This window comes from Annulohypoxylon truncatum (assembly GCF_022578515.1).
Source record: "Annulohypoxylon truncatum strain CBS 140777 unplaced genomic scaffold F4807scaffold_31, whole genome shotgun sequence".
Taxonomy (NCBI): domain Eukaryota; kingdom Fungi; phylum Ascomycota; class Sordariomycetes; order Xylariales; family Hypoxylaceae; genus Annulohypoxylon; species Annulohypoxylon truncatum.
The window spans coordinates 41,438-64,312 of record NW_025953817.1 but is presented as its reverse complement, the minus strand read 5'-3'; the positions used below and the strand labels follow the sequence as shown (position 1 = coordinate 64,312).

General features: G+C 52.6%; 10 protein-coding genes across 10 annotated transcripts; 5 read left to right on the top strand and 5 right to left on the bottom strand.

Annotated features, from left to right (window-relative positions):
* Positions 1-513: 513 nt before the first annotated feature.
* F4807DRAFT_214344 (ankyrin) lies at positions 514-3,797 on the top strand. The gene has a single exon (XM_047993968.1). It carries the CDS (start codon positions 783-785, stop codon positions 3,756-3,758), a length of 2,976 nt encoding a protein of 991 aa, XP_047851313.1. The 5' UTR covers positions 514-782; the 3' UTR covers positions 3,759-3,797.
* A 474-nt stretch (positions 3,798-4,271) lies between these two features.
* Positions 4,272-5,501, bottom strand: F4807DRAFT_214507 (zearalenone lactonase). The gene is made up of 2 exons (XM_047993970.1): positions 4,407-5,501; positions 4,272-4,353 (listed from the first exon to the last, which is right to left on the bottom strand). Exon 1 carries the CDS (start codon positions 5,312-5,314, stop codon positions 4,439-4,441), a length of 876 nt encoding a protein of 291 aa, XP_047851312.1. The 5' UTR covers positions 5,315-5,501; the 3' UTR covers positions 4,272-4,353; positions 4,407-4,438.
* A 1-nt stretch (position 5,502) lies between these two features.
* On the top strand, positions 5,503-8,810 carry F4807DRAFT_214619 (fungal-specific transcription factor domain-containing protein). The gene is made up of 4 exons (XM_047993971.1): positions 5,503-5,809; positions 5,891-6,024; positions 6,123-7,351; positions 7,543-8,810. The coding sequence occupies exons 1-4, from the start codon at positions 5,690-5,692 to the stop codon at positions 8,607-8,609; spliced, it is 2,550 nt and encodes an 849-aa protein (XP_047851311.1). The 5' UTR covers positions 5,503-5,689; the 3' UTR covers positions 8,610-8,810.
* A 177-nt stretch (positions 8,811-8,987) lies between these two features.
* F4807DRAFT_453165 (MFS transporter) lies at positions 8,988-10,794 on the bottom strand (the record flags this gene model as incomplete). Its single annotated transcript, XM_048000421.1, has 5 exons — positions 8,988-9,297; positions 9,365-10,039; positions 10,194-10,308; positions 10,372-10,473; positions 10,554-10,794. 5 exons carry the CDS (start codon positions 10,792-10,794, stop codon positions 8,988-8,990), a joined length of 1,443 nt encoding a protein of 480 aa, XP_047851310.1.
* Positions 10,795-11,688: 894 nt separating this feature from the next.
* On the top strand, positions 11,689-13,055 carry F4807DRAFT_463193 (salicylate hydroxylase; the record flags this gene model as incomplete). The annotated part of the gene is made up of 2 exons (XM_048001938.1): positions 11,689-11,820; positions 11,904-13,055. 2 exons carry the CDS (start codon positions 11,689-11,691, stop codon positions 13,053-13,055), a joined length of 1,284 nt encoding a protein of 427 aa, XP_047851309.1.
* A 389-nt stretch (positions 13,056-13,444) lies between these two features.
* On the bottom strand, positions 13,445-14,479 carry F4807DRAFT_463192 (uncharacterized protein; the record flags this gene model as incomplete). Its single annotated transcript, XM_048001937.1, has 2 exons — positions 13,445-13,467; positions 13,540-14,479. 2 exons carry the CDS (start codon positions 14,477-14,479, stop codon positions 13,445-13,447), a joined length of 963 nt encoding a protein of 320 aa, XP_047851308.1.
* A 131-nt stretch (positions 14,480-14,610) lies between these two features.
* On the bottom strand, positions 14,611-16,509 carry F4807DRAFT_214794 (uncharacterized protein). The gene is made up of 5 exons (XM_047993972.1): positions 16,218-16,509; positions 16,039-16,153; positions 15,688-15,971; positions 15,505-15,626; positions 14,611-15,453 (listed from the first exon to the last, which is right to left on the bottom strand). Exons 1-5 carry the CDS (start codon positions 16,455-16,457, stop codon positions 14,742-14,744), a joined length of 1,473 nt encoding a protein of 490 aa, XP_047851307.1. The 5' UTR covers positions 16,458-16,509; the 3' UTR covers positions 14,611-14,741.
* An 881-nt stretch (positions 16,510-17,390) lies between these two features.
* F4807DRAFT_469840 (Aristolochene synthase in complex with 12,13-Difluorofarnesyl diphosphate) lies at positions 17,391-19,034 on the bottom strand (the record flags this gene model as incomplete). The annotated part of the gene is made up of 3 exons (XM_048002757.1): positions 18,245-19,034; positions 17,901-18,174; positions 17,391-17,805 (listed from the first exon to the last, which is right to left on the bottom strand). Exons 1-3 carry the CDS (start codon positions 18,567-18,569, stop codon positions 17,391-17,393), a joined length of 1,014 nt encoding a protein of 337 aa, XP_047851306.1. The 5' UTR covers positions 18,570-19,034.
* On the top strand, positions 19,035-21,151 carry F4807DRAFT_214448 (cytochrome P450). The gene is made up of 3 exons (XM_047993969.1): positions 19,035-20,278; positions 20,337-20,545; positions 20,702-21,151. Exons 1-3 carry the CDS (start codon positions 19,126-19,128, stop codon positions 20,918-20,920), a joined length of 1,581 nt encoding a protein of 526 aa, XP_047851305.1. The 5' UTR covers positions 19,035-19,125; the 3' UTR covers positions 20,921-21,151.
* Positions 21,152-21,613: 462 nt separating this feature from the next.
* On the top strand, positions 21,614-22,633 carry F4807DRAFT_469838 (uncharacterized protein; the record flags this gene model as incomplete). The annotated part of the gene is made up of 3 exons (XM_048002756.1): positions 21,614-21,643; positions 21,709-22,145; positions 22,290-22,633. 3 exons carry the CDS (start codon positions 21,614-21,616, stop codon positions 22,618-22,620), a joined length of 798 nt encoding a protein of 265 aa, XP_047851304.1. The 3' UTR covers positions 22,621-22,633.
* Between the last annotated feature and the right edge of the window lie 242 nt (positions 22,634-22,875).

The following is a 22,875-nucleotide window of genomic DNA, read 5'->3' as shown; positions in this document are numbered from 1 at the left end:
GTCTGAGGGTAATGCTAAAGGATAGGAGAATATTATCGAATGGCCTGTTCTTTCTCTGGTTGATAATTCCAAATGGAGAATTTGAATTGACACTTGAGACTTGGATATTCACTATTAGACCGTAGACTGAGACGGTAAAATGTTTGTGAAGGTATTCCAATATGCATATTGAAAGGCTCGTCTATGTGTTTAGACTTAACCTCAAAACAATTGATAATTATTTCTTCTAACTCTTGAGTCTTTTATCGACATTCTGTGGTTCTGGCATGGTCAAGAAAATCGGGTTCGATGATCATCTGTTTCAAGCCTGAAGTCGTTGATTCACGATCCAATAATCCGAGAAAACCAGCAGATCTTACTCAGGGGCTCTAATCCGCTATTTAGCAGTGGGGGTCGTTATCCTTGAAACGCTCCAGGGCTAACGTCCACTAGAATTCTTAGGTAGGTCCCTGCATGCAACGATCCATAGGGCTAGTCAGGGGCACGAAATATTACCCAACGGCCTAGACAAGTGTCGTCATTCTCAGCCTTTAGCTTTGATTCTAGTGTGATCTGTGTAATGTAATCTTCAAACGCGTTGAACGCGACGTCTAATCTTACTTTACACGACTGCAATTACAACTACCACTACCACAACAACGACCACGACAACGACAACGACAACCACGAATACAACTGCAACCACGACTGCATTTACAGCTACAACTACACGTGCTACACCATATCGACATTCTCCATGAGAGATCGACGGCCATTCATGTGGGAATCTAACAAAATCGAAGATGCCTTCTATCCTCAGTCTCCCGGTAGAGATCATATCATACGTGACGCGTGACCTGGATATCCAGGACCTGTCCGCCTTCTCAAGGTCTTGCCGTGCCATCTGTGGCATTGTCTCACCCCAGCTATATCGCCTCGTCAAGGATGAGGCCTCCCTTATGTGCTGGGCCGTCGACGAAGGCCACATAGGTACCGTCGAACGTCTGCTCGTAGCCGGCGCAAATCCCAATATTGCCTGGGTTCAAACTTCGACCCGGTCGACCGTGCTCACCGTTCTCGAAGCTTGTAAACCATCCACACGCCTCTTCAACTCTTCTCGCCGTTACGGTTCCGAGCCCCCGTTCGATAGGATACACGTATCTACCGATCCCGACGACTCGGACTCGATGATATCTTTCTCTTCGTCCGAAGACGACGATGACGACGACGATAGCTACTACTACTATGACAGCGATCTAGAGTCGGAGGTTAGGAGCAAGAGTTACGAAAACCATGGCGATCTCGCGAGCCATTATTACTGGATGCCCCTTCACATCGCCGCGCGTTGGGGAAACGACAAGATCGTCGATCTTTTGCTAAAGTACGGCGCGGACGTCAATGCCTTGTCAAGAGGTTTCTGCAATTGCATCCTCCCCAAGGAGGGTCCTCGCATGTTCTTGGGCGCGGACCCCGTCACGCCAATCTGGACGCCTCTGCATACCGCCATCTGCCACGGCCACGAGTCGACCGCGCGACTTTTGATATCTAGAGGGGCTTCGATCAACGTATCGCCGAGACTGCTGGGTTCCGATCCTCGCCATATCACTGCTCTTCACGCGGCTTGCTATTCCGATCTGGTTTCCGTATCCCGCTTCCTCATAGACGAGGGATATCAAACCGACGTCGACGTCCAAGACCATGCCGGCAGCACGCCTCTAAGCTATGCGTACTTCGCCGGTAATTGGCGTTCGATCGACTTCCTGGTGGAGATGGGCGCCTCGCTCAACGCCACACTGGGTCCTTTCACGCTCCTCAAACACGCGTGCTACGAGGATCGCTTTGCCGAAGCCCTTAGGTTTATCGAACTAGGCGTGGACATCGCCGCTTCTTTCGAGCCTTCCGGCAAAGCCGAGTCTATACTACACTGCTGTTGCATGCCCGTCCGGCCGAGCCGGAGCCCTCTCTATCACCGCGAGTCCTGCCAGGAACATCTGAGGACGGAAGTCGTCCGAACCGTAATCAAGGCCGGTGCCGATTTGGAAGTTAGGGATAAAGATATGATGACGCCGCTCATGAAAGCCGCTCTTGTCAACGTCGACGGCGTCGTCCGGGTTCTTCTCGACGAAGGCGCGGATATCGACGCGCGAGACGACGTGGGCGACACGGCGCTGCTGAAAGCTTGCAGGCCGTCGGGGATGTTCGGTATGCGTCCCGAAGGAGCGATGCTGCGCACGGTAGAGGCGTTGCTCGAACGCATCCCGCCGAATACCGACATGTTCGACGCCCTCGAGAGGGTCTGCGGGTCGTGCGGGCCTAGCAGCGACAAGGCCGAGGCGGTGCGGCTGCTCGTCCACCACGGAGGACCCGCCACCCTCGAACCGAAGGGCGCTCACCTGTTGCTCACGAGAGCGCTGATATCGGATAACGTGGGGCTCTGCGACACGTTGCTGGAGTGCGGATCTAGAGAGCCTACGCCTTCGGAGATCGAGGTCATGATCGACAAGATAATCGCGCAAGACAACTCGTTAGCTCTCGAATACATGCTCAAATTTCCTCACGGGCGCGAGATATTGTTGAGCCCGAGCCGACTTCTCGACACGATCAAGAAGGGGAAGTCCGATTGCGCGTTGTCCTTAATCGACGCCGGCGCCCCTGTATGCTACCATTCCGACGACGACGAGAGTTGCTTGATAGAAGCCTGCAAGCTAGAAGACCCAGACGTCGCCGAACTCCTTCTCCAAAGCGGGGCAGATCCGAACGAGCCCGTCGGCGGCATCTTTGCCCTAACATACCCGATCCTGAACGAGAATCTCGTTATGGTCGAGCTGCTCCTCGATCACGGCGCAGACATGCACGAGCATCACACCGGTACCGAGGACGACGGCCGGACCTTTGGCCCGCTCGATCTCGCCATCTTTTTTGGTTTAATCGATGTCGTGGAGACGATGGTCAAGCACCCGAGCTTCTTGGACGCGACTAAAGAGGAGCGCGCCGCCCACCTACAGATGGCCTGCTGCGCGGATCCCGCCGCGTACGGCAACGGCTCCATACTCGAAATTCTGCTGGACGAGGGTAATCTGAACGCGAATGTGGTATTCACTAGAGAAAACATGACGCCGTTACACATTTCAATAGCGCTAAATAGGCTAAATTCGATCGAATACCTCCTTCATGCCGGCGCTGACATGCACTACTATCTTCGCCCAGCCGAACCTCCTGTACAGACCCGCCTATCGAATACGTTCGAAGGATCGACGCCGTTAGAGTGGGCGATCCTTAACGCCCCTATCGAAGCCGTCAAAGCACTGGTATACCACTGCTGCAAACGGGAACCATTCACGGACGAGCCCGAGACGATGCTGCGTTACGTCCGAGCCGCCTGTCGCAGACACAACCCCGAGATAATGCAGTTCGTAACCTATATGGGCCTCGATCCCTACATTTTCGACGAGGAAGGCAACTCGTTTCCCTCCATCTTTTGTCAGACGATCGATAAAATCTGGCCTTTAGAAGAACCCGACTGGCCGGCGGCGACAATTGCCGCTAGATCAGCCAAGTGCATCGTCATCCTACTCGGGTATCAAGACCGCGACCTACATAAGAAGAACGCTAAAGGCGTGTCCACCTTAGACCACATCCGCCGCATGATGACCTACGAGGGACCGAGCGAGTTCCATCAGGAGGTCGCAAAGTGGTGGAATAGAGAGTTGATCCTCGACGACGAAATAGGAGTGCGTACGAGATCGAATGGTCTGTCTGAAGCTCCTTGGCCGCCTTAACGAATTTCCAGACGCTCATCCGACTGAAATCCGACTGAGCATCCTTAGCTTGTAACTCGTCGTGGATATTGCGACATATTACAAGAATCTCGAGTGGATGATGGATTTCTTCATTACACTGAAGGTACTAGAGCATCGCTCACATAAGGATCCAAGGCACCTCATCCGGAGTCCACTTTGTGGATTCTTCTGATTGTAAGGGAGTAGAAATGAGAAATGTATACGTTTATCTAATAGATATACCACGAGTACGAGAAAGCCAAATATCGCGGATATTGTGTAATGGTATAATCCACTGCGTGCAGTCCAACAGCTGGTGTATCTTATTACAAGTCGAATGATCAAGTTCGACCAAATAGGTCGATTTATCGTAAGGCTGAAAGTAATATGACTTAGCATAGCTATCGAGACTAGATCATATAATCATCGCTAGACGAGTTGGCAAGCCTAGTTCCAGCAGCGCGGCTTTTGCCCTTGGCTAGCTACTGCGACTGCCTTCCTGAATGGCTCTTAATGTTGAAGCCATTGGCGAAGTAGTATCTATAAAGAATCATGCAATTACGTCGACATTACTGAAAGTGCCCGGCGATGTGCTCTATGAAGGACGTCAATGGATGGTGATGGTTGGCTTCCTGTGCTGGAACCAACGTGATTCTCATTGTCAATATCCTCAGTCCTCGCTAATGGTCTAAGAAACGAGCGACAACACCAACGAACTCGTCATAACCATCAACATAACAGACGTGGCCGGCATTTTTAATGATTTGCAAATCTACAGAAGCATGCTCGTTCTTCTCCTTCAGTCCCCGTTCGACACCCTTTTGCAGATCTTGCATAGTCTCACGTAATTCCGCATCTTTCTCACCGACAACGAACAACGCCTCGTCGATTCCGTGGCCTACTTCTGTAAGTGATGGCCGTAGATCGAACGCCTGGCTCCTGAGGGCCGCAGCGCAAGTCTCGAAACCTTCGATGCTCGTCTGGAGCATCACCTCGCGCATGCGGTGTGCTTCGTCCGGGTTGGCATCTATCCACGCACGACCAAACCAACGCACAAGAATGGCATCCACTACTCCATCTATCTTACCCGTTCCGCGAGCCATCGTAACCATCGGCTCAAGCACGTCGGTAGCCCCGGCATTGGCGAAGGAGCAGGATAATGAATTGCAAACAACAAGTTTCTGGATAATATTGGGATATTTGGTGGCAAATATCATGCCAGTCGCGCCACCCATGCTAACGCCAACCCAGCCACGCAACCGCTTAATGGAGAGGTGGTTAAGAAGCTCTCGAACATCGTCGGCCAGCGTATGGAAGCTAGTAGAGGATAGATCCGCTGGAACGCCAGAGGTCCCATGCCCGGGTTGATCGTAGCGCAATACGTTCAACCCCTTCGAGGTAAGCTTCGGGACAACGCGGTCCCAGGTCGCAAATGGCCCACATAAAGAATTAGAAAGCAGGACAGTCGGTGCGTCGAGATCGGATGATACCGTAGTGAGGGCGTAGGAAATCGTGCGCGAAGACGGAAGTGCTAGAGACGAAATTGTAGTTGCCATGTTGGTGCACGTCGACGATTGACTAGGTAGGTATTAATTACTGGGACCGGGCTGCCGGGTTCGAGTCAGAAGCTACTCCGCACACGTCTTCTCGAGATACGACCTAATAGCAGCTAATACCAAAGGACACTAACGTGCCTAAGATCCGGGACCGGAATCATGATTCCTATGCGGGGTACGGGAATACCATACTTCTTGCAGTAAAGTATTAGACCCGGCAGCATGGATCGTCTAGCGCTCGTGCGGAGCCCATACCCTGGCCAGCTGAGGCCGTCACGGAGTCATACATAAAGCAGTTTTCGCAGTTTCCACACTTTACCGGCCAGGAATGAGCGATCCGACGCTTCCAAGGGATTCTTCACCCGAGGACCAACGATGAGTAGTGCTAGTGCTAGCGCCAGCTCCGCCAGGGCCGCGGAGGCGAAGCGGCGCGCCCGTCGCGTGCCGGAAGACCAGCGGAAACGCGGAATCCAGAGCTGCGACCTGTGTCGAAAGGTAAACGGAGATCGACCCAAGACGCTAAGTCGGCTAGCCTCGAAACCATCGAACGTCAAACCAGCTAACGATACGAGCTAGAAACGCTGCAGGTGTATCCCGGCTCCGGGAGAGGCCAACCGTTGCACGGCATGCCTCGCGCAGGACGTCGAGTGCACGTTCACGCTCCCTCGCAAGACCCGGTTCTACGGTAACGTGGAAGATCTTAGTGATCGGTAGGTTCAGCTCCTCGGATCAACATGGACGTGCTGTTCTCTGGAGAAATCGAAGACCGGGACTTTCATCCCCTGAGCTCACGCTAAGTTGCGCATAGCTTCCGTTGTCTAGAGGCCATCGTCAAAGGAGCGTTCGCCGACGAGGCTACCGACTCCGTCGCCGATCTCATGCGACTCGGCCAGTCCCGAGGATACCAGATGCCCGATCTATCTCACAGCACCGAAGTGCCGGCGAAGATAGACGAGGCGTTGCGAATACCGCGACAGTCGGAGCCTCCTAGCGAAGGAGGGTTCTCCGCAACGCATACCAACCAATCCACTCGCTCGGGAGCGAGGCATAACACCCACCCCTCCGCACAACCGGAGAGTTCGCAGTCGGTAGATAGCACGACGTGTCTCGTAACCGACACGTCCGGCAAGGAGCACTACATAGGGCCGTCCGGGGGTCTTCAGTTTCTGGGTAAGCTAAGAAGGCTCCTCATCTCGAGAGACCAGAGTCCCGGCGCGCAGAGCCTAGCGCCTCCCAGGGTCGCAAAGTTCACCGAAGACGACGGAGCTCAGGCACTCGAGGTCGAAGACGTCCACGAAGATGCTCTCGACTCTAGACACGCCGACGACGTCTCCATATCTACCGCGCGCGACCAGCGTTCGCCTAGGAGCATCGCCTCGTTGGAGAGCAATCGCGCTCGGAGGCCGTCCGTTGGTATAGAGGAGCATTGGAAACGGCTTCCGCCGCAAGACGTGCTCGATAGACTATTGCAGTCATTTTTCCAAAACGTCCACGACGACTTCGTCCTCTTCCATCGCGGGACGTTTGAGGGTGATTACGAAGCACAGACCCGGAGGTTCCGTCATGCCGGGAGCCAGGAGCACGAAGAGAAAGACCTGGATCCTGGATTATTGGCATGTATCTATATGATGCTCGTATTCGGTAGCATGAGCGAACCGGACATCGGCGAACCTAACCTCGATCACAACGCGCTACGGAGGCATTGCGTATCGTCGGCCAGATCCCTCCTACCGCATCTCATCAGCAAATGCACGCTGTATAACCTCCGGGCTCTGCTCCTGCTGAGCTTGTTTCTACACAACAACAACGAACGAAACGCGACCTGGAACCTTGTCGGAACGGCGACTAGGCTCGCGTTTGCCTTGGGACTTCATCGGAGAGATACCGAGTCCGCATTTAACCCGATCGAGAGGGAGATTAGAAAACGCGTCTTCTGTACGCTGTACGGTTTCGAGCAGTTCCTAGCTACTACCCTCGGTCGACCGAGCGGCATCAACGACCCCGACGTCGAAGTGACACCGCCACGTCCGGGGATGTGTGAGTACCTCGTCCATGTCGTCTCCTTTTTTCGTCTCCTTTTTGGGGGGGTTTTGTTTCTAGATCAACATACCTAGTATCTCCCCAGTAATTGCCAAGTTTGAACGTTGGCGGTATACCTAGAATACTTACCTGCGAATCACGCTCCCAATACACCTAAGTCTAAAGGGATATGCTGATGTGTATCACAGTGGACGACAGCGGCGGCGGCGGTGATGCCGTGCTCATTGCTTTCAGCATACGCCTGTATCAAATCCTCGGCAGAAGCAGAACAAGCCAGGGAATAGGAGATGATGTAGCTGCTAAAGGCTCGGCACTTCGAAGTCCGGAAGCGATCCTTCTAGATCTCGAGCAGTGGAGAACCGACGTTTCGAAGAAACAATGGCTGAATATCCCGCCCATAAAAACCGGCGAGCGTCTGCTGGACGACAAGGAGCCGAACCCCATAGGCTTCGACGATCTGAGATCCCTACTACGGTGGCAGAGATCGTCGTTGCGGGCGGCGTTGATGCTGCACTTGCTGTATCACTACACCGGCTTATTCACGACCCGGCCGTTCCTCCTGCAGGAGCTGTCCGTCAACCAACCACCTAGCCAGGAACCAAGCCACGCGGCTAGCCGGCAGACCGCGCTCGCGGGTACTTGCCTACGCCACGCGAGCCAGATGGCCATGATCATCATCCTGCTGGACTCTTTCGGCCTAGTCAACGGCGTGTCGGGCCTAGACGTATTTTACGTCTACTGGGCGTCCATGATCCTGTCGTCAGGCATGCTCCGGCATCACAATACTCCGGAGGAATACAGGGTCCTCGAGACCTTTAGGGGGCTCGTAGCGCAGCTCCGAGCCGTGTCGGTGAGAGTGGAAAAGAGCGGCACGATGAATCGCTTTGCCACGCTCCTGGCTGACTTTGCTGACTACGTCAATTATCGGTACATGTCGCCGAAATTAGCGGCGGACGAAGGCCTGGATAACCATGCTACGGTGAACCAGGTTAATGGGGTGGCTGGTAATCCGCCGCTGGATCCGACGCAAATTGCGCCGGGTGCTTTCATAGGCTCTCAGACGTTAGATTCCTTCTACTGGTCTAATGATATGATACCCCTGGCACAGACTATAGAAGGGGGAGCCGAGCTCGACGGGTTTAGCGGGTGGGCTGGGCACGTTGGCGGGGTCGACGTAGACTGGGTTACCACGTTGCCGGGTGGAGGCATCGATATTTCTATGGGATATGGGAGTTCGCCTGCAAGGCCTCAATAGTGTAAAGGATCAAAAAAACGGATATGGTGGACATGTGGTAGGCATATGATGGACACATGGACGGTGGGCATATGGTGGATATAGGTTTGTATTCAGCACATCAAATTTATTGCCATGCACTTGAAATCCGACCAGTGGACAATACGTCCGTACGGAGCTACCCGTGGACCACTCCAGAGTCCTTCCCACGTACCTAGTACAACAATGTGTTGAGATGCATAACGCCATAACCCACTTTTGCTTCCCCCTCTCAGTGAGACGTGGCACAACGTTCCAATAGGATGCATTAATATACTAAATCAGTGAAAGCTATTTTGATATACCTACATGACCCATGACAGAGCTCCCCAACTATGCCTACTATAATACAATTCAAAATTACAGAGTGTATCGAAAGTCAGGATGCTTCTCTCCCAGTCGATCTTGATCCTCCTGAGACAAGTCTCGCAAGTAGTCACGTTTGCCCGCCTCGCGCTGTCTATTCTCATAATAACAACAGATCCATAGGTTGACGACGGCAATGATTCCTGCAATCTGTAAAGCGATGCATGTCATGAGACCGGGAATGTATCGAGGACTATCCTGGGACGGGAACACGACAGCTGAGATAATGCCGCCAACCTGTCCTATAGTTCCAGCAAATGCAGTGATGGTTCCCCGTTTGTTGGAGCTCGTGACCTGATTCGTACTGCGCGGATATCATTAGACGCGAGCGTATCTTAGGTAGGTAAGTAATGGGATCGAAGCGGACTTACCACCAGGCGATGGATAAAGGTTGAACGATATAGATTCCAATCGCAGCGAAGTATATCCCCATGTATCTCAAAGCTCCCTCTAAATATGCTATGAGAAACATACCCAATATACTCAACAAGAATCCGCCTAGACAGAAGATCCCTCTAAGCTGAATCCGATCCGACCAAATGCCGATCGTCACCGAGATGATGCCGGACGCGACTCGCGGTGGCGCGCTCAAAAGGTTGGACTTGAGATCATCCCAGCCAAACGTGAGCAGAATCGTCGGCTGAAAGACCGAGATAGAATACGCCGTGGTGCAGACTCCTAGATAGATGACACCGGACGTAAGGACCTTCCAGTCCTTGAGCGAGTCCACTACCGATCCTATAGTCATCTTTTCGTGGGACATGCCCTTGTTATCCGTCTTCAACCTCCGCAACAGCCACTTCTTCTCCACGGGAGTCAAGAAAGAGCTATCCTCCGGAAACGGGGGTACGAAGAACCAAGCGAGGATCGCCGCGAGACTGGTCATCGCACCTTCGATGAAGAAGATCCACCGCCATCCCGAATAGCCGTTTAAGCCGTCGAGAGACCCCAAGCCTGCGCCGAAGAGTCCCGATATCGTCCCTGCAATGTCGTTTGCAACGAAAAAGAAGGCCATACGAGTTACAAGTTCGTGCCGGCGGTACCATCTATTTCATATTAGACTGCGACGCGCAAGAAATCTATAAAAATGAAGAAAACAAGAAGGACAAGAAATAGAGAATCAGGTGAGGTAATAGCGCTGCGCATAGCGAGGGCTTTCACAAGAATCCAAGAAATTGACTGCCGCCAAGGACGACCTACCCAGAGATCAGATATATACAACCGGGAAACATGCCAGCTTCGAAAACCCCGATAAGTACGCGGGAAACAAGGAGCCCCGCATAGCTTTGCGAAAATCCAGAAAATGTGATTGTCACTTGGAAGAATTAGTCACGCTGCAGAAAGAACCGAGTCGGTACAGATATCGAGATTGTCATACATCCCCAACCCATCATTATTATAGCCATGAACTTCCTGGGTTCGATGCGGTTAAAAAAGTAATTCGACGGGATCTCCAGTATGATGTAAGGAATATAGAAGACTTGGATAGTTAGCATGTGCTTACTCGTAGACGGGGACGAATAGGAGGTCGAATAGGAGGTCCAAAAAGGGTAAGCTGACTTAGTACGACGATGTTGTAATCGTAACCCGACATCTTCAGATCTCGTTCCAAATTCCATAACCTAGCATTTCCGATATTCACTCTATCGAGAAAGGTTAACATGTATAGGAATTGAAGTAGAGGAATGATTCGCCAATCGATCTTTCGAAGGATTTGCTTGGCTTGAAGTGGGCCAATGATCTCTTCTTCTTGAGTAGGGGTCTCTGAGTAAGACTCCGAGGGAGACTCTGAATGAGACATGTTCTGCTTCTCAAGCTCGGACGGCTCACGCGACAGGCGACGAGGACCATCTAAACTTGAGCCCATCGTGAAAAATCGCGAAAAATCGCAAATAAAAAATGAGGCTTTTTTCAGTCCAACTAACTGAACGGAGAGACTCAATATACGAGATCTCGTCACGCTCGAAAGCTCGACCGCATAGATATTTTTGGTGGAGTTCTATTCGCAAGTCCCGTTTGAAAGCCGATGCCCAGCTCAGATTCGATCTCCGACAGGACGGCACAGCGGGAGCTAGTAGAGGCTAGTGGGATCCGCGAAGCTAGTTCGCGAACTAAAGATTTAGCAGATCTGGGGTTGCGGGGATGACCCGCGAACTAAACCGTTCTAACCATAATATCAAATCAGACCAGGAGTCATGGATCCGAGAACGGTACAGACGGCTACATTCTACATAGGTACTTCTCTATCCTCTCTTCACCTGCCACGTGAAAATATGTCTACGAAGCCGGCGAGTCGCGACGTACAGGGGTAGATGGCAATTTATCTGCCTCCGCTTATCTGGTATCGCGAAGGTGGGCACCGGAATCATGGAACCGCCCTATTATATCTTGGTGTCCCCAGCTAGCTTAGAATTTATCGGGACTAAGTTGCAATCAACGACACTAGCCAACGGTTTTCGGTATATTCGACGACGAGCCGCATTACACGAAAGCTTACATGAGAATACCAAGTCGCCATGAGACCAACAAGACCAACTCACCTCGACAGGTATATAAAGAACATGCGAAGAACATGCGAAGTACATGTTCCTTGCTAGTAGGATGTTGAATAATCAACTAGGCTGGCGGTAGAACTTTACTTCTGGAGCTTTCACTTACCTACCTAATCCGAGGCTTCCAATCGTAGCTTATCCCAATGCCCGGGGCTAAAAGATCTCTCGACATCCTCATCGTCGGTGCCGGGCTCGGCGGTCTAGCCGCTAGCCTAGCCCTAAGGACCGACGGACACTCGGTTCGCGTAATCGACGCAGTCCCAGAATTTGCCGAGGTGAGCATCTACAGCCTCGCGTAACAATCGCGAATCTCAGATCAAGCGCGAATCGCGACATCGAAGCTTACTCTCACGGGTAGGCCGGCGCAGGCATCAGACTCCCGCCCAATTCGAGCCGGCTCCTGCTCCGCTGGGGCGTCGACCTAGAGAAGATGAAGAAATCCGTGTCGAGGCGCTACCATTTCGTCCGGTGGAAAGACGGGTCTACTATGGTCGAAATACCATTCGACAACATCGTCGAGGAGCACGGGGCCCCTTACTACTTGGTACACCGCGCGGACCTCCACGAGGCGCTCTTGGCTGCGGTGAGGAAAGCCGGCGTCGAGGTCCTAAACAATAAGAGGGTCGTGTCTTACGATTTCGAAGCTCCCAGCGCTACGACGCAGGACGGCGAAGTCTTCGCCGCGGACCTAGTCATCGCAGCCGACGGCATCAAGTCGATAACGCGGCCCCTCCTCACGGGCCAGCCCGACGTTCCCCGAGACACGGGAGACGTGGCGTACAGGATCGTCCTGCCGGGAGAAAAGCTGTTAGCAGACCCCGACCTGGCGGACCTCATCACGAACCCGTGCACGACGTCGTGGTGCGGGCCGGACGCCCACCTCGTCGGGTACCCCGTGCGCGACGGCGAGCTGTACAACTTGGTCGTGTGCGCGACGTCGCAGAACGAGACCACGGACCAGGTGTGGGTCATCAAGGGCGACAACAGCGAGCTGCGCAAGAGGTTCGCCGACTGGGAGCCCCGCATCCGGAAGCTGTGCGCCCTCACCGGCGACTTCATGAAGTGGCGCCTCTGCGACCTGCCAGACTTGTCGCGCTGGGTGCATCCGTCTGGTAAGGTTATGCTGCTCGGCGATAGCTGTCACCCGATGCTGCCGTACCTCGCCCAGGGCGCTGCGCAGTCGTTCGAGGACGCTGCTGTGCTGCGGCAGTTGCTGGCTACGGATATGGAGCTCGGTAGCGCGTTAGAACGGTTCGAGGCGATTCGGAAGCCGCGAGCGACGCTCATCCAGGCGAAGACGCGCGAGCATCAGTATATCCTGCATATCGACGACGGCGAAGAGCAGGAGTTAAGGGATCGGAAGCTTCGGGTTGACAGCGAGGAGAATCCGATATTTTGGGGATATGAAGAGCGACGGAAGTGGTTATTTGGTCACGACGCGGATGTGTTGACCAAGGGGGGATATAATTGGAAATCGTTCGTAGCTAGTAATGGGGTTGTTACTAATTAAGGCGTCGAACGCAATCTTCCGTCAGTAATCTTCGTGATTATCCTTCGTAGTACTGTATAAGAATCACGCCTACTATGTAGGTGAAAGGTACCTAGTTATGGAACGTTACCGGTCTGATTCCTGACCGAAGCGGAAGTTCATTTAGGCCTATATGGAATCATAATGTCTAGGTAACAATAAAATGTGGTCCTCTATATTCATCCCTTTTCCTTGATCTTGATAGCCAAATATTCTTCCGGTGATCTTTGCTTAAGGGGTTCTGCTGCCTACCTACAAGGAGCAACGGTATTATGAAGTGTCAAGAAGAGCGGCTTACCCCTTGCTCTCTCTCGGCCAATTTAAGGTATTGGCCTGCCACCTCTTTCACTATCGCGTCATATGTGGTAAGGTTAATCCCAAGAATGTCTTGCACCTGTTTTATGTAACGTTAGTAACCGAGATGTCAACATGCGTAACATAATTACCTAGCGAGCACACACCTTACTTATATCCCATCTTAAGGGTAGAGTGGGTTGCCATACTCCCTCTTGAAAGAGGCCCGACGTGAATGCATCAGGAAAATGCTTTTTGGCGATGTTGACGGTGTCTTCCCATTTTACCTCGGTGTTGAGGAGGAACGATTGGTTTCCCTCAATATCCCGATCCAGTGATCTGACATGCGTGCGAGCCACGTCCGCGCAGAGGACAGCGTTTCCGACGGCGCTAAAGCTCTGGTTACCGGTCAACAGCCACCCGATCATCATGCCGTTCGACCCTGCTCGGAAATCTCCGGTGTTGACGGCGAGCTCGTCTCTCCCTAATATCCAGGACGGGAGGATGGAGATTAGGTCGAAGTTTACGGCGTTGTCTCTGACGAATGCCTCGGACGCCTCGAGAGCCGCCGTCTTACCTGCGCAATACGCCCGGAGCTCGGAGTCGTACGGCGGCGCTGGTACGGCCATGCGGCTATCGGGCCCGCGAATGACGTCGTCTTCGATGGTGCCTTTAATGTAGATGTCTGCGGGGGCGATGGCCACCGTGGAGCTTGTCATGACGACGCGTCTTACCGTCTTGGCCTTCTCGCTCGCAGATTTGAGAATGCCTAGACTACCTTTCACTGAACTTGCGACGAAGAGCTCCTCTAATTGCTCTTTGGGCGGTGCCGAACCCGAGTGAAGCGGCGCGGCTGCGTGGATAATGAAGTCAACTCCGCATACCGCATCATCGTATGCGCCGGGGGTCGTCATATCCGGCACGATCACGAACGTGAGCTGGGTTACGGGAGGGTCCAAGGCAGAGACAGAGGGAGCTGCCCGGATCTTATCGATCTTGGCTTGCGATCGAGCCGCGACGCGAACTCGATAACCACTCTTCAACAGATCCGCAAGGATCACATACCCTAGGAAGCCGGTGCCACCAGTAAGTAGAACAAGTTCTCCAGCCATATTCGGTAGGACTTCCTGTATGTTCTTAGAAATATTGGGAAGTGTCGCTGCGATACTTGTTGGTTAACCCTCGTGTCTGATGCCATTCTTTTATGCTCGAAATCTTAGGTCAAATGCCTCTGCTAAAAGCACTCGGTGAGCTGCACCTGTCCGGCTTACCACTTTAGGAAGTATGATGTCTTTGTCTGAGCCCATGAGGAATACAGTATCGCGGATTATGTTCAGACATATTTCCTAAATAGGAAATTAATGGGTCGAAATCTCACGTCTGACCAATCAGCTGATGATCGTCCAACCAGCGTAGCAATGGCCGACAATAAGACTCATCCCATAGAAAGGCGGATAGCATCTCATGGAGGCTGTCAGCGCCCTGAGGCGAATCACTTGGATATCGCTCTACAACAGACCGAAAAAGATATAGGAAGGACTGGCCTGCCGGACATGTCTCTGCCCGCTCTCCGGTCCCAAGAAGCCCGACGAAAGCTATCCACAACAACGCTGCCTCATTTTCCGCCCAGAGTTGCCTAGCAGGCGGTGTTATTCCAACAGCTCCCTGCAGCCTTATACACATTCGATGTACTAGAGGACTTTTTGGCGGCGCCTGGCGCAAAGTCACATACATGAATATGTGAGCAGCGAGGACCAGCGCATAAGAGCGTCTCCTGGAATCGGATACGTCGTCGACGCAGTCTCGATAGAGATATCGCAGGATTAACTCGTCGAGAGCGGCTGGCGGAACCCGAAAGGTTTCGGGCGAACCTGTCGTTAGCTGGCGTGCTGAAAGAAGTTGCCTTATTTGAATAAATATCGCAACGCACTCGTGAGAGCTTCTGTCGGTTATCGAACAATTTAACGGTTGGTGTTGAGCATGGCCAGCGGGAGATTCCGGAGTCTCTGGAAGGTAACCCTGATCTAGGTAGAGGCGCGGGAATATAAGTTGACGGCCCAGCGCAACGGCAACTTGTATATCGGCTCTAATAGCTCGTTTAGTAAGACTATTGAGAGATGGCTTCTCAGAAACCTACAGATTGGTCGACTTGCAAAAGATCCATTCGTCTTTAAAGTTGTCACTACCGCCTCTCGAGGTAAAGAGACTATAGACACCTCGCAAATGCGTTTCCGCAGCCTCGAAGTCACCGTCGAGGACCTAGAGCCTCGGCAGTCAGCGGGTTGAAACCCCGTCACTTCTCAAGGAAAGGTTCAAATACCTCGACAATCACCAAAGTCGACATGGTTGACATTACAAAGGTAAATGCTTCATCAGTCACGGAATTGACAAGCGCTAAGTGAGCTCTGATAAGTCGCATCGCCTCGCCTTTCTGACGGATGCCCTCGATCTGGATCGAACGTTCTAGAACGGGATACTCTGCTCGCCATACCGCCGCAGCCATCGCAAGAGTGCCGTGCATCATCGGCGCGCTCTGCAACGCGTACGGAAACCATGCCTTCCCGCGATGAACCGACGCTAAGCTGATGTCGAACTTTGTGATGACTAACAGGTCGAGTCAGAGGTTTGAGGAGACGTTTAGATCCCGATGGTCGATAATCGGGACACTTACGATATTTTACCAGGTGGTCAATCTCTAGATTCGAAGGTATCGGGAGGGAATCGAACGGGTCCACTCTTCCGGCGCCCACGGATTCTACGTGATACGTCGGCGGTCGTATCGAGTTCTGGTATGGAAACATCGTCAGCCTGGACGACCATACAACCTACCTAGTTTGTGGCATCATTTACCTCTACAGACACGTCTAGCACCGAGCGCGAATCTGAACCTTCATACTCTACGGCCTCTGTCTCGGGAGATATTAAGCCTCCCCTGAGTCTTGTAGGAAGACGGAGTTGCAGCCTTCCTCCGGTCCTTGAATGGGTTCCGGACTTTCGGAGACCTGCACGTATCGCGTGACTTCTTACGGAGCCAGTAGGTTTCGTTTTCCCATTCCAGGTTTCTACTTTGATAAATTCGTATCGTGGCATTTTGAGTGACCATCTCCTGGTATGAAGTGGATGTGCGTACACTGTACATTTCGCCATGTGCTTTGTTTGGATCGGATGTGCGGATGTAAGCGCAGATTTAGATATTCCGCAAACGCCGAAGAGCTAATCACTAACTCCGAGATCCCTTAGGTAAGTACCTAATTACCTAATCAGACTCTTACCTAGGTAGGTATCTACTACCCCGTCACCTACGTGTGATTCAGTAGTTGTCACTTATCTGATCAGCTATCGTGTTATATCCATTAGATACTACCCACACCACAAGAGGATACACATGTCACCGTAAGTCACTGTACGTGTCCGGTTTCACAAGATCGAGCAACCCCTTTTTAATTGCTTATCGAATGAGGCTGATGTAACCCTACTTCGAACCCAAGCTGACTCAAAGGGGGCGTGAACCCTCTGCGTTAACGTACCTTCGACATCCCCTTCACCAGCTACGAGGCTCGGCATCTAAGCATATAACCATCTTACTCATTGGGGCGTAGACTACGGGTATCCCTGTTAGTTGGAGAACCCGAATATCGCCCAGGTATCAGTACGGTACTCGATACGAATAGATGTACCGATACATGGTGGAGCTAATAGAATAGAAGAAAACTATCGCAGGATGATACATGCTCATGTCGATGACATGGATAGCAGCGAATGGCGAGAAGATACTAGATGAGATTTGTCTTGCATAAGAGACATGCAGAAAAAGCAAAACCTTCTCCGAAGGGTGTCTTCAGCCAAAGCCACAGATCGCCCTCAACTACCCTCCGAGCTTCGATCAATACAGGTCAGCACTTACATACTATGTGCGCTGTAGTGGTCGTTTTTCGAAGCCTATCAGATTCTCCATTTCTAGGACTCTCGCATCACAGTCTCCAACGGCAGCACACCGCCAATTCCATCTTGAGCTCGGACCAGTCAAGCCTTCGGCTGCACATATCTCAGGGTTGTCCTACTCCAAAGCTCGTTTCCGCTCATCTGCAGCTCGAGACCTTCCAAGTACGCCCTTAACACCGGCGTGTCCTTCCGTGCCAAGATACCGGCGACCAACATCCGGTGCTCGAGTTCCCACTCTCGGCATAGATGGTAGAGCACGCGTTTCGCGGCGTCGGTGCTGATCTCGGCCTCCTTGCTTAGCACGGCCACAGCCGTGCACAGAATTCCGCCCTCCTCATGGAGAGTTTTAGCAGCTAAGACTTCTTTCTCGTACGACCAGATATCATTGACGATCGAGAGATGCTTGGAGCAATTCCGGTCCACAGGACGAACCATCTCGAGGTCCGAAGCCGGCACCTCGAGCGCCATAGAGAACCGCATCAGTGCGGCAAGGAGTCTTGGGAGAAGATTTAGCACCGTCGCCCATATTTTCTAGCTGCCTTTTGTGCTCGATACCCAGGTAGGGTTCAGATAATAAGGGGTTCAACTTACGCCTTGCCAACGTCAGCCTCGCGGTACTCTAGATATCGGCCCAGCCCCATCTCGGTTAGGCGCGCGGGATCCGTCTGCGCGCGCATGAAGGTAAAAACGGGCTCCATGATCTCGTCGGCCATGTCCTTATCCTGCGCGCGCATGGACTCCCACAGATCGTAGCCGATCCATTCAACCGGCACGCTGCGGTCCGGTAGAACGGAGCCCCGAAAGAGTGGCATGAGCTTCTCGTTATAGGCGCGCCCATCCTCGAGGGACATGTATTCGAGGATGTCTGTCCGCTCGTCAACGACAATTCTGCACTGCACTCACGATGCCGCGGCCGCTTTGGGAGAGAAGCTTACCATCTATCAGGAAGAGCAGCGTTAGCAGCCGACACGCGTAATGGATCCGGTCGTCTAGCGCCTTAGGAAAGTAGAAGCACGTAACTCGTGAGAAACCCGCGGCCACGAACTTCTTGCGTGCTTTTTCGTCGGGAAAAGGCCAGTGCTGGAGGAAATAGCCGTCCACCTCGGCGATAACACTCTCGTGAAGCGGATGAATCTGCGCCGTCCAGTCCGACGAAGGGATGCTAATTTCCCTTTGGGCCGGCGTAGCCACGGGCTTGGCTTGCTCCCGAGCGAGAGGGACCATAGACTCGGGGACATATTCTTCGATCATGGGCGCCATGATGCTTAACTTATCCAGGACTTGTAGGACTTGGCAAATAATTACTGATACCTCGATATCTTCGAGTTTCGGGGATGGAACCTCGGTTAATATAAAGGCAGTGGCACGGGATCAACCGAGTGAGAAGAACGGCGCTGTTGCTGCGCGGAGAGCTTTGGTTGCGAATTCCGGGTATGTATGCATACATACCTATCTAGACGGCAAGACTCCACGCATGTCTCATCTATCTCATACTGTCGAGGAGGCTAAGGCCAACATAGCCGATGCCGAGGATCAAGACGCCGACAAGCATCAATACGATCGTCGGCTTGAGTCTAAAGTTACCCAGGTACCCATAAACACCCCCATGTTGCACCAGAATCCCAACTGCTGACGGTTTATCCCTAAGAGGAAGTGCCCGGATTAGATAAGTTTCACATAAACTGAGGCACAGCATAATGTGAGCGGCCTACCACCTAGCAATATACCTACATATACTGCAGATCTAGACGCAAAATGCTCCTCACTGCACGCCTTTCTTCCCAAGTGGGCATCGTGACTCAAGTTAATTAAAGCCATGTCGTTAGATTCGATGCTAGACACGGCTCTGCTGAGTCCACGTGTCTTTGATGATTGCATTGCATGGACATCGTCACTCAATATGAATGACATCTGCGGTATCTTATTCGTAACCATCCTCACAGCAAGCATATGGTACTACTTTTCGCCGCCCAGACAGCGCCTCGTTCCCGGAATACCGGTAATTGGCGATGCCGGTAGCAAGGAGAGAATCCGAAATCGGGAGCGCTTTCAACATGGCTCTCAGGCCATGCTCGCCGAGGGGTACTTCCACAACAACGTCGGCGGCGGATTCTTCTACGTGCCGTCCCCTCTGGGCGAGCGCCTGATGATTCCGGTCGGCTACCTCGAAGATCTGAAGACGGCGCCTGTCGGCAAGGTCGACTTCGTGGGGACCTTCATCGAGATGTTCGAGGGCAAGTACACGACCTTCGGCAGTCGCAGTACGCTGCACCCTAGGACGGTCAAGGCGGATCTGAACCAGCACTTGCCAGACGTCATGCAGAGTGTGCAGGATGAGATCGTCGAAGCGTTCGACCAGATCTTCCCGAAGTGCTCCGAAGAGGAGTGGACGGAAGTGCCTCTCGTAGACGTCATCACGCGCATCGTCGCGCGCGTCTCGTCCCGCATGTTCGGAGGACGCGAGCTAAGCCGCAACTCATCTTGGGTAGCCGCATCTATCGCGTTCGCCATCGACGGGTATGCCGGCGCGCAGAAGCTGAAGAAGTACCCCGAGTTTCTCAAGCCCCTCGCCGCGCGCCTGATCCCCGAGGTGCGCGTCCTCGCCAAGTATCACCGAGAGGCCGAGAGAGCCGCGCTCCCCATGCTTGCGGAGCGGAAGCGCACGGGCGAGCGCCCGAAGGACCTGCTCTCGTGGATGCAGGACGCCGCGGTGGACGAGGAGACCGACCACCGATTCATCGCGAGGATCCTGCTCAAGATCAGCTTCGCAGCTATCCACACCACCGCTGGGGCGAATAGCCAGTTAATCTTTGACCTCTGCGCACACCCCGAGTTAATTCCCCTTGTGAGAGAGGAGTATGGAAGGGTCGTTGATGAAGACGGGAAGATTGGTAAAAAGGGGTTCTTCCAGATGCACGTTATGGACAGCATCATGAAAGAAAGCCAGCGATTTAATCCGCTCTTGTTAAGTACGACTTTCCCTTGCTGATACTCTAATGTTATTCTAGACTAATCAAAACTACCCAGTTACGTTCGAGCGTATTATTATCGAGGACTGGCGCCTCTCGGATGGCTTCGTGATACCGGCACATATCACCATCGGTGTGCCGGCACAGGCCATCGCCATGGACCCAAAGCTGTATCCCAAGCCCGAGACCTTTGACGGTCTAAGATTTGCGAAACTGCGCCAGACGACCAATGATCCGGCTACGAAAGGCAAGGCGCAGTTTGTTGCAGTACGTATATTCTAGTCACCTTGCTCATTCCCCTCATGTGATTTATTGGGAACTTGTAGTTCTATCTTAAGAGTCATATTGGCGCAGACTGAGCTGGGAATAACTTACCCCACAAGGGCGACCTGTGAGGAACATCACTGACCCACCCTGCCACAGGCGAATCCGCAGAGTATGGCGTTCGGGTACGGAAGACACGCGTGTCCCGGTCGCTTCTTCGCTGGCGACGAAATCAAGGCGATCACGATGTATCTGCTGAATAACTACGATATCAAATTTGCAGAGGGACAGGCACGACCTAAGAGCTTGGAGGTCGAGACGCAATTCTTGCCGGATCATGCTGCTACCATCCTGTGTAAGAAACGAAGGATAGCCTGAAGACCGCTTTATTCGCACGTGGTGCAATGATCTGCCATAGGCGATATGCAAGGTCGTATTTAGATAGGCGTTGGGTGATCGATACTACTATGGGTATGTAAATATACGGGTAGGTAGGTAGATAGCGATTTCAAGGGTCCCTACCTTAGCGACCCACGATGTATGCTTAATATAAGCTTATAGCGATCTATGATCGAGTTACATTGGAGGTTCATCTATAGTGCTTCAAAGACAATATGTACAGTACTTTGGCCCCGGCAAATTTGACAACCCCTGAAGACATAACCAAATAATTTGAAGTGGTTTACCTCGAAGGAAGACTTATCCTGAGGGTTAAACCACTCAGTTGTGTTAAATTCGCCTCTGAATCTTTCAGCTCTAACGTCGTAGTGCATGTTCCCCAGGGTTCAGATTCGGTCGTACCAATTCTTGAGCATCTTGCCGGCGTCAGATTGCAACTTAGAAGCGTTGGCTTAGCGATCGGAGAGGTTACATTGCCAAAGGCAACATGACGCGATCGAAATCTCGCACGAGTACGTTAGCGATCTTTTCCAGACGCTGTGACTATAGGGTTACGTGCTTCTGCAGCGAACCATCGGCGATAACTTGATTGCTCTTATCGTCCCATCGCCCTGTATATGCGGTAGGTAGGCAATAGGCAGTAGGCATGAAGGGATGCATGTATCGCAGACCATGCTGGATCCTTCTATGCCACCTACCTTGGTAGATACCACGTAGATAGGTAATGCAAAACTATATAGGGGCTTACTGGCTGACCCTCGGCACAGTTACCCTACGTACTCTACCACCGTCCCTACCGTGCCCTTGAAAACCGTCTCGTCTCGTCTCGCCTCGTCTCGTTTACTAGCAGGTTTCGATTACCTGAGCTTAGATTCACCTTTGCAATATGCGTCGTCACCGTCACTATCAAGTGGAGAATCCTCGCCTTCTACCGACTCATCTTCCCTCAGAAGTGGTTCCGCTGGGCACTTCTAGGGGTTGCCGTCTTTGTGGGTGCTTGGATGTTCACCACCGTCTTCGCCATCAGTTTCCAGTGCATACCTATCGAGTATAACTGGGACACGACGATCGAGGGCGCCACTGCATCAACATCGGTTAGCTGCGCTCGCCACCAGCATCCTGAAAGTCCTCACAGACATGGCGATCTTGATCTTGCCCCTGCCACTAGTTTGGAATCTCAACGTGTCGCACCAGAGACGGTTAGGTTTGATTCCCCTATTCGGACTGGGCGGCGGCGCATGCGTAGTAGGAATAACCAGGGCCGGCTACATCGGCAATCTGAATGTCACGGTCGACCCTCGATATGAGTTATCCGTCTGGAAGACTTAGAGCTCACGATCACTAACAGCCAAAATGGGGATAACGCGGGCTTCCTCGTCGCGTGCATTCCTTCGTGCCCAGTGCTCCTCCACCGCGCCATGGGCAAGACCGAGGTCTCCAAGCAGTCTAACCCTAGCAGCCGGAAGAAGACTCCCGGCGGCTCGGGACGAAGCGACGACTCCCGCCGAAGGCCCGTCGTATCGTGGGACAGGATCACCAACACGGACGAGATCGAGCTGCTTAGCCAGACGCCAGCGAATCACCGCTGGGAGCCGCTGCCAGAGAAGACCGACGGCCATTACAAGGACGGTGACCACGCAAGTGCGGAGATAAGAAAGGAGCCTGGAGTAGCTATATGACAAGGTAAAAAAGGATAGAAATTTACATAGGAGGTCATGTTGGGACTGAAATGTAGGTATGATGGTCATTTCCACAATATTGTATGGGTAAATTACTGTTGAATTTAGGGGATTGACCCTATATTTCAGCAAGCCTTGGACTAACGTTTAGGCCCTATAGCCCTTACCGGTAGTGACCTCATCACTCCAATTTACCCTACATACCTACAGGTAGTGCTTACCCAGCAGTTGACTTAGGCACCCAACAGGTAGGTA